We start from the raw sequence: 10,649 nt of genomic DNA, 5'->3' as shown, positions 1-10,649 counted from the left end.
GCAGAGCTCAGAGCCAGGCCACGGCAGGTGGGGAACCTTGGCTTCCTCCATCACTGAAGCAAGCAAGCCTCCTGCTCGCTTCAGGTGCATGGCTGCCTGCCGCCATCTTGGTTGGGTTAATTTGCATATAGTTGCTCTGATTGGCTGGTGGGCATGGCTTAAGGTGTAGCAAAGGTATGGTCAATTAGCATCTTTGTCTTTTATTAGTGTAGATTATTGTATTATTTTCCATACAAGCAACTATAAACCTACTTCTGCCTCACCCTGTATATAAGAGGGTAGGAGTAGTGGAGCACACAAACACCTGTGATGGGACCCTCAGTCAAGGGAAAAAGACTCCAATGGCAGTGACTAACAGAAATTATAAATTGTGTTCTGGATACAGAGTTGTAAATACACTTACAACTATGGAGATGAAACACCAATGTGAGAGAAACATTGATTGGCTGCCTCTTGCACACCCCCTACTGGGGATTGAGCCCAGAACCCAGGCATGTGCCCTGACCTGTAATCAAACTATGACCTCCTGGTTCATGGGACAATGCTCATCCAACTGAGCCACACTGGCCAGGCTTGGCTTCAAATTTTAATTAAGAAAAACCTCTTTAATTGTAAGATATTTCTCTATAAAATACCTTCAAATTTTCTATGTCCAATAAAACACATTTTAACCAAATAAATTATTTCATAAATGTCTAATTTTATGACAGAAAATGGAAAATACCCATACAAAATAAACTCTTTATTCCTATGCAGATAATCCCAATACTAAGACTTTCTCCCTTGAACTTTAATAAGAACAAAATCAAAATATTATATCATACCATTAGATTTTAGGATCCACTGCAGACTGATTCTTCCATAAACACCAGTCACATTTTAATACAAAAATGCCTTCATCAATGTCACATTTACTATTTTAATTCTAGAAATTATTCAAATACACAGTTGCTAATTTTTTATAATTAGAAATAACTCAATATTGCTAAATTTCATTATGTCCTCCTACGAAAAAATCTCCTTTTTAATATTCATCATTTAAAAAAGTTATTCATTTTTTACTTCATGAGGTTCTTATCAGCACTCAGCTTCCTTCAGTTATTTAAAACTGCTATATAATAATTAAGTAGAAAAATTACAGACTAATAGTACTAACCAGATACCTCAAAGGTCTCAAGTACTCACACTGTGATTCTTACTAATGGCTCCCAGCAACACTTGATAGCCACAATATACAAAAGTTATCTTTCAAAAGGAAGCATCTCTGTTACTACATGGATTTCTAGTCAGACCCTAAGGAATTTGCACTTAAGAGCTGTGTTCCATGGAGAAGTGAAAAACAATTTTTGGCCTGGTTTCTTGGAAGTAGTTTAGCAAGCATTTCACAGAAATATGAAATACTGAATTAAATGTGACGGCACACAAAATGAAAGCAGTAACCTGAAATCAGCTCACTGCATCTTAGTTCTACCACTGCAAAACAGGTGGCCCACGCTACCAAAACTCACAAAGATTATGGAACTTCCTCCATTTGTCAAATGTTTATATCCATCCCTAAAGGGTTTTTTTTGTTTGTTTGTTTGTTTTTATTGAGGATACATGTTAGAAAGCTCTATGACGTTCTTCAGCTTCAAATATAACAAAACTCTTTCACTCCATGTCTTAGATTTCAATAGAATTTGTAAATACTCTGGATTTTTTATTCTGCAATTGAAATTTCAGTTAAGTCCTCTCTTTCAATGTGAAGAGTTTAGTGAACAAGCTATTAAATGCATTAAGTAACTCTTTCAAGTTGCAAGAGCAATGAAGCTTCTGAACATGTCTAACTTGCAACAAGGTCAAAGCTTAGACAGCAGGGGGGGATTGGTACACATGCACTGCTATCCACCAAGTGTATTTCATCCAGCCTTCAATAAAACAAAACTCTAACTACAGATCTTATCAGCAATATTGCTATGACCTTATTGGGCTGAATATGGAGGAAGGGTGGGAGAAAAATAACAAAAAAGAAACATCAATGAGGAGAGAGGACTTAGCCAGTTTGGCTCAGTGGATAGAGCGTCAGCCCGCAGACTCAAGGGTCCCAGGGCATGTACCTGGGTTGCGGGCACAATCCGCAGTGTGGGGTGTGCAAGAGGCAACTGATCGATAATTCTCTCTCATCTTTGTTGTTTCTCTCTCTCTGAAATCAATAAAAATATGGTATATATTTTAAAAATCAATTATTGAGCCTCTCACCCTAACCCAAATCACTACAGAATAAGATTGAGGGACTCAAAATGGACAAAACAGTACTGTGCACCACAGTGGCCCCAGCTATAGATCACACCTCTCTTGGGCTAGCAATCATTTAAGCAGAAATGGGGGGGGGGGGAGTCCCCGTTTGAGAACCTAACTTGTGTAGAGAATACCATGTAATTGTGCTATAGCAGTTCTGTTCATCTGAGAATAAACTATTGTTCAATTCATTTGTGCCTCTGTTGAATTTTCTGGAGGTATGAGGGGGGAATCAATGCTGTATATCCATGAGAAAATAGGTCTAACAGTTATCATTATCACACTGTCCTTGAAAGGAAGCATTTGCAGGTAATTAACATGCCATGCTCTTCTGTCTGTACTCTGAACTCAAACATGAAACCCACCCAATTAAGTCACCCAACTTAACTCAGGTCTGTAGCTTCTTGTAAAAAATAAAAAAAGGTTCAGAAAGAACCAACATCCAGAATGTATTCTTATTTGTCTTATAAATCCTCAACTTCAGATGCATCAGAGGATCAAGGCAAGTCTTAAGACAATACAGAAGCAGTTCAGGATGAAGGGAGGACAAGCTAAAGGTAGAGTGGTATGGGATCATTCCTCTTCTGCCTCCTCCTCCACCTCTATCACCACCACCACCACCACTTCAGCCGCTACACTACAAGCCACCATCTTCTCTCATCTTCACACTTCAACAGCCCCCTGGCTGATTTCCTGGAGAAACTCATCATCCTCTGTGTTGCAGCCAGAGTGATCTTTTAAAGGTGTAAATCTGATCATACTCTACCACTTATAAGTTGATCTTTAACAAATTATTCAGGGCAAATAACTCAACCTCTCCATGCCTCAGTTTCCCCATCTGTAAAATAGGATGTAGTTCCAGGGCTGTTATGAGAATAATGAGCTAATCTTTTTAAAGAACTTAGAACAATAAGCATCACAAGGACTGAATAAGTAGCTATTATTATTTCACCACCCATCCACCCTTCTGTCTTAAAATCATCTCAATGGTTTTCCTATGCTCTGAAGCTAAAGTTCAACTTCATTAATATGACCTATAACGGTTCTACATGATCCAACTCCACCTGCTCACTAGCTGCATCTCAAGTCACTCTACTCCTCACTGGGCTTCTTTCAGTTTCTGAAGGGGCAATCCTCCCTACCACAACACTTTTGCAGCTATGGTTCCATTACCTGAGCTTTTCTCTCCAACACTGCATTTGGCTAATTCTTGTGCATCTCTCTGATCTCAGGGACCACTTCCTTAGGGACCACTACTTAGATCTTGCAGTCCACATTAGATAACCATGTTATGCTCCCTTGCAGCACCCTGTGTAAGCACTGAAACACACACATACCAATGTCACTACTCTGTGATACCTGCTTAATGCCTGTGCCTTTTAGAATGTAAAGTTCATGTCCCTCTTACTCATTGCTTTATCCCCAGTGTTTGGCATAGAACCTGACAGAGAGGCGTACTCAATAAATATATATTAACATTTTTTAAAAGCCCTCCTTTCACTCATTCTCCCCGTCCTGTCACTTCTTTCTGGGAGGTGAAGAAGAGAAAATAATAGTAAGGTGCCATAGCATGGATTCCATGTTACCTTCCTGCTCCTCTTTCATCCCTTTCCTCTCTTCTTACACCTTCCTCCTTTCTATCACCTTTGCAGCTGTCCCTTCATTACTCCCTCTTCTAAGGTTTCCTCTCTTCCATCTCCTTCCAGTTGGCCACCACCCAACCAATCATTGTGAGACCTCGCTCTTCACTACAAATTGCCTGTAAGGAAAAGCACTGTTTACATTAAAACCAGAGGTATGGGAAGAATGCAGTGGGCACTGTATTATCTCAGGGAACAGAATTTCAGTATCTCCCAAAGAAGGAGCAGAAACAATTCTGTCAACAAAGATAATTTTTATTGCTGCTTCTTGATTACCACTTGGCTCACCTCCCAAACATGTCACACCACTGTAAACACAGTCCTTATTTAGGGCTGCAGAAAGAAGCAGGGTTATGTCACATGCAGAGATAGCCCAGGATGTCTGAGTGGAAAGAGCATAGCATTTGAACATTGAGAACTTGGGTTTGGGACCAGCACCCTTGGCAATTCTGCTAATTGTGTGACTCTGAACAAGTCATTTAACTTCTCTGAATTTCAGTTGTCTCACCTACTATATAGAGGTGATAACAGCACCTATTTCATAGGGTTGTTAGTAATCAAATAAACTATGAGGTCTAACATTTCAATTAATTTTTCTTTCAAGTCTCACAAATAACAGTCAGTAAAGTAACAAAAAGTAATGATCTAAACATAAAATTTTTATAACCCTTAGTGAGATAATATATATTTGTTTACCTCATGAAATAGTTGTAACTACTTTATTAATTTCACCATTTTTATTTCACATTTTGTACCTATAACTTGCCTTTTTCTCTTGTCATATTACCATTTTCACTGTCTTTGAAATAGTTTTATGTCTGGTCTCAACATTCAACTGGTTATTGCACACTTCTATAACTTCCTAAGAAGGATTTTATCCAGTCCTGTTGGTTAAATACATTCAAATTTAATCACATTTCCCTAACCAGATTATAACTAACTACTTATACTAGTATTTACCTTAAGTTTCTTATTCCTATTTATATATATATGTAAACTTTGGTACATAAAGAGCAAGCAAAGCTTTTTTACCCTGTTTCAAATGGCAATGCTTCCACTCTGTAATAATAGTAGAAATGCTCTCGAGATCCACTCTAGTTCCAAAATATAAATGAGCTAACTAAATACCTTATATACATGGAGCTTTTATAGGCACATTACAACATCTAATCAAAATAATTGGGCATAGTCCCACTTGTGTAAAAGGCTCACAAAATAAATTTTAAAACACATTGTCCAGTTCATATAACTGAAATTTTTCTAAAATTATAATAATGTTAATATTTTTATAATTTAATTTATACTATTGGTTATACTTCTAGTCATCCCTTTTTGTTCACTAGTAAGTCAATTTCAACATATAGAAATAACATGATATGCAATAATTTTCAATGTGATAGCTTTAGTGTGATAACATTAAATTTCACTCACAAAAATGGGTTCCTATTTATCAATATAAATAAGAATTTTGAATTCTAAAATATCATTTTTAAATGATATAATTTATTGTCATATTTTTCATTAATACCTGTGACCACAGTCTACTAATCACCAACAGGGCTTTCATCAACCTTGAACAATAAACTCAAAAATACTATTTCTTGTTCATATTTTTGAAAAAATGATAAACCTTCCTATCATCTATCATACATTCACTTCTACCTAATCACATACCTGTTGTTCTTTCTACACATTCTTTAACCACTTGAACACTAGCATTATTAAAATAATATGTTATTATAACTATTTTAAAATACTGGAGAATTCTCCATTAATCTGATATAGTGATGATCCTACTAGCAATTAAGTAGACTGATGTTTTACTTCTAGTTAACCCTCTTTGGTTTTAAAAACACCACTATTTTGATTTACTCTTACATCCTTTCATATTAAAATAAAACACCTTCTAGTCTAGCTGAATAGATTATATTAGCTTAAAGGATTACATTACACTAGTCTAAAAAATTTAAATTTTACCTTATAGCCTATTGTCTTCCTATAATAAAGAATTTCCTTTTCCAGGAGCTCAAATAAACGTGGTGGGAAAAACTGAAAATCCTGAACATTTGGCTGTTTTGAAGGTCGTGGAGCCTGTGGGGGGGAAAACGCATGATATATACATATATATATACATGCACACACACATACACACACATATGTGTGTGTGTATATATATACACATATTTTTTCAGTAAATAAGGTGAACATATTTCTTTTTTACTATTTTTATATATAGAAAAATGAATACAATGAAATCCATTGATATGGCTGGGCCATATCAAGTACTTTTCTGTATTATTGTTATATTTTAGGGACTATGATTTAGCACTAATAGAAATAACTCTGATTCACAGACGATGTTACAAAAGAATTCTGCTGTAGGACATAAAAACTGGCCTCATACTGTTGTCTTTTACCTTTGGAACCTTTGGCTCGCTGACACGTAAAGCCTCTCTAAAGTAGGCATCCACTGCATAGTTTGCTTTGCGTTCTCGTTTAGGAGGTTCAATCCATTCCACCATCCCGGGCTATACACAACAAACAAGAATGAGGAGTTTAATTACTCTAAACCGTTTTATAAAAGTCAAGCACATCAAGGTTGCAGAAGCATGAGAAAACCAGAGCCCTTAGGGAGAACCAAAACTTGCTTTTTTTTAATTCACAAGTATGCATCCCAAGGGCCAAAACCTTGCCCTGTATACCAAGTTTAGGTGCAAGGATGGTTTTCTTTTCTTTTTTTTTTAAGTAAGTTTAAAATTTGGTTCTTCCTTAGCAATTGAGAAGAATTTTCACAATCTGGTTAGTTTTTTATGCCTAATAAATAAATCCATGGTGGGGTAAAAGTAGGTTTACAGTTGTGAGTATTCAAAACATAGAGTTTACTCTTGTATTCTTGTTTATTATGTTACTTTCCATACGAACAACTGTAAACCTACTTTTTCCCCACCCTGTAGTAGCTACTAAAGAAAGAAGACACATTGATTCTGGTGACTCTGTTAAGTGTATGAATTAGAAAATAGCTGAAAGGGGTAAATGATGAATATCAATATGACAGGCACATATCCCTTAAAATCAAGATAATTTTTTAAATGAGACTTCTTGGTAAGGTAGCTGTGGAAAAAGTCAGTGAAATCAGAATGACCTGAATGTGAAACCAGGTTTTGCCACTTTATCAGTTGTTTAACTTTGGAGAAATTATTTTTCCATCTGTAAAATGGAAATAATAATACCTACCTTAATGATTAAATGTGAATATATATGTGAAAGCATTAGGTAAACTGCCAAGAGATCAATGTAAGGTATTACTAAGCATCGAAAGTGGAGTAAACAGTGATATGGTAGTTTTACAAAACTTCACCCCAATATCAGCTAGAAAATATATTTTAAAAATAAGCAGACAAAACTGACAATACAAGTTCTGGAGTCTATAGGAATGGTTTTCTTGTTCAAACATTTTTCTTTATTTCATAGTGCCTAGCCTAGTGTCTTTACACAAAAGAGGCCATTAATCTACAATTAATGGTCCCACTCTAATATTATTTAAGGGTTGAGTTCCAACTTTGGTATCATATTTAAAGATTGGAGGATATACTCAGATTACGAGGTCAATCCCCAGTGTGGGGGGCGTGCAGGAGGTAGCTGATCAATGATTCTCTCTCATCATTGATGTATATCTCTCTTATGTTTCTATCTCCCTCTCCCTTTCCCTTCTTCTCTGAAATACACACACACACACACACACACACACACACACACACACATAAATATTAAGTAAAGAGTGGATGATAAGCTAAGATCTAAGATGACTAGGATGGTTAGAGATCTCAGTGTCTAGAGAAGTAAAGACTAAAGAGACATAATTGTGGCATCCACATAGGTAAAAGTCTATCAAACAGGAAAGAATACAGTTCTTCATTGATTCATAAGATTAAAAACAATATGGACTGTCACAGGAAAGTAGACATCTACTCAATATAATTTAATACATCTTACGTACCTACTGTATTATTTGCAAGGGTACAAAGAGCAATAAAATAATCTCTTCCATAATGAAGCTTATAAATCAAACTAGAGACCCGATGCACGAAATCCATGCAAGGGGCTCGGCCCTCACAGTCCTGGCTTCATCCAGAAAGTCGTCCAGAAGGACGTCTAGAAGGTCCAGCTGTCTGGTCTAATTAGCATATTATGCTTTTATTATTATAGATAAGAAATTTTCTGAGAACCGGAGAAAATAAAACAATGAAATGAACTATCCTAAGAGTAGAATTCCCAACATGACCACAGTCTCAGGCTGGATAACTATCATAGATACTATAATGGGACTTCTTAATTACAAAAAAGATTAGAATAAATAACCTTTAAGGTCTCTTTTAACTTTATCTAGACTTACGAGATACCGATAGTATAATATGAATTTACATAAAATGAGAAATACCCTGAGCAGTGAAATGAGTTTTGTTTTTCATCCCCTCATATGGATTAGTGTGGGATAATAGTAATATTTTATAAATAACCAATATTTTATTTGTCTCAATTGGGGTGAAAAATAAATCAATAATAACATCAATTAACTTTCTAAAAGTAATGTATTTGGTCATTTAAACTATACTTTTTTGAAGGTCTAGGTACCCAAAATTGAAATAGCATTAAAAACCAATTCCTGAACTTTTAAAAAGAGAATAAATCATGCCGAATTAGTTTGTCTCAGACTGCAGTACATTAATACAAACTTATTCAGGTTAATTTATTCAGTATCAATGTCAGTCATGACTTAATCTAACAGGTATAGTTGTAAAGTACTGCAAGTGGTTCAACAAATCATATATGAAAATCTACCGCACTGCGTAACTCCCATGATTTAAGTATAAACAACATTCTTGCAAGTTTTTGATTCCTTCAAACAATAGTATGAACCTATTTTAAGAACCTATCCAGGAAATATGAAAAGACAGAAATAAAATATAATCTCAACTCAAATACTCAGAAAAAGTCTGATTTGTCAGACATTCAATTATAAAAATATATCATCATCATTAAAATTTCTTGTTATCTCTATATCATTGGTTTGCTAGAATTAGAAACACAAGAAAACCAGTTATATTAGAAACAGACAAGTACTTTACTAAGTCTAATTTACCTCTAAGAATGTAGATAAGAAGCTCCAATGATATTTAGACTCTTCACTATAATATTTTTCTACTTTGTAAAACACTCCTAATATCAATAAACCCATGGGAATAACTATAAAATTTATAAAATTAATATCACATAATGAGATCTAGAAAGCGTATTAGGGAGGCAATTTCCAGCCTGTATATGTAGGCCTTCACCTCTATCTCATCACAATAAAATGTAAATAGTCAGAATTAAAGTTATAGATATAACTAGATAGATTTAAGTCAAGACACTAAAAACTACCTGAAATAATGAATGCAACAAAGTATTATAAGCATACTAGTTGCACTGCAAACTAAAATGGCTCATCTCTCATTTTTTCAGTAAAATCAATATCCAAGAATAAGGTGTGTTTTTTTTAATAAAATTCACTTCTGAAGTTAAAAAATATAACAGCTTTATAAAACCATTTGAGTAACAAAATAATGATATAATTGTATTAAAACTCAAAAATAAAATAGCTGCCCTGGCCAGTGTGGCTCCATAGAGCATCAGTTTGGGCACTGAAAGGTTGTGGGTTCGATTCCCAGTCAAGAGCATGTACCTGGGTTGCAGGTTCAATCCCCAGACCTGTTATGGCGCCTGTGGGAGGCAACCAATCAATGTGTCTCTCTCACATTAATGTTTCTCTCTCTCTCACTCTTTCTCCCCTCACTTCCACTCTCTCTAAAAAAAAAATCAATGAAAAAAAATATCCTCACTCCTCTGGTGAGGATTAAAAATTTTTTTAAATCAATGGAAAACATATCCTTGGGTGAAGATTAACAAAAAATTAAACAAATAAAATAAATAAAAATAAGTATCCATGAGCCCATCCTATATAATAAAGAGCTAATATGCTGATTAGACTGGATGGTGGAACGACCTTCCAGAACAACCAGTGGGTGGGGGAGAGGGGTGCAGGGCCTTGAGGCAGCTGGGGGCTGTGAGGGCCTATTCTTGCATGATCTTCGTGCATCGGTCTCAAGTGTTGATATAAATAAATGGGAAGGGACAGTTCTTCCTTACCTCAAAATCCCATTAATAAATGTAGATTTAGTAATGAAGAAAAATTTTAAAAATTACCATTAGGCAAACACTACAATAACTGCTGTAGGCAAACTCCACCAATAGATGTTAAAATCAGTGAGTAAAAGTTTGAGGAATATCTTCCCCCAAGATATTTATCAATTACAAAGGGGAAAATGGTTATTCTGCAGTGGAGAAACCCAGCAGACATCACTTCAACTAAGTGATAAAGGTTAACATCCCTAGTAGTAAGATATAGTGGCATCATATGTTCCCTAGTATGATGTACAGAGAACAACATGGCATCCCTTCCATGGCATTCTTGCCAAAAATGCATAAGTTTCCATCAAAACACAAGAAAATGTCAGACAAATGCAAAATGAGAGACAGACTACAGACTACAAAATAACTGACCAATACTCTTCAAAAGTGTCAAGGTCAAGAAACCAAGATGGCGGCATAGGTAAACAATGGAAATTGCTGGTCGCACAACCACTTCAAAAATACAACTAAAAGACAAAACGGACATCATCCAGAACCACAGAA

The 10,649-nt window shown here is 35.4% G+C and overlaps 1 protein-coding gene across 2 annotated transcripts in view; it reads right to left on the bottom strand.

Moving 5' to 3' along the window:
• The window catches only part of SMARCA1 (SWI/SNF related, matrix associated, actin dependent regulator of chromatin, subfamily a, member 1), an 88,065-nt gene that overhangs the window by 25,808 nt on the left and 51,608 nt on the right, over positions 1 to 10,649 (bottom strand). For both annotated transcript variants that reach the window (XM_006754647.2, XM_006754648.2), the window contains exons 18-19: positions 6,335 to 6,445; positions 5,895 to 6,008 (exon numbers count right to left, since the gene is read on the bottom strand). In XM_006754647.2, coding sequence (XP_006754710.1) covers positions 5,895 to 6,008; positions 6,335 to 6,445 — 225 coding nt within the window. The remainder of the gene's footprint in view (positions 1 to 5,894; positions 6,009 to 6,334; positions 6,446 to 10,649) is intronic.

This window comes from Myotis davidii, unplaced genomic scaffold (genome assembly GCF_000327345.1).
Source record: "Myotis davidii unplaced genomic scaffold, ASM32734v1 scaffold913, whole genome shotgun sequence".
Lineage (NCBI taxonomy): Eukaryota > Metazoa > Chordata > Mammalia > Chiroptera > Vespertilionidae > Myotis > Myotis davidii.
Note: the sequence above shows the minus strand (reverse complement) of the source record. Positions and strands in the feature narration are given on the sequence as shown.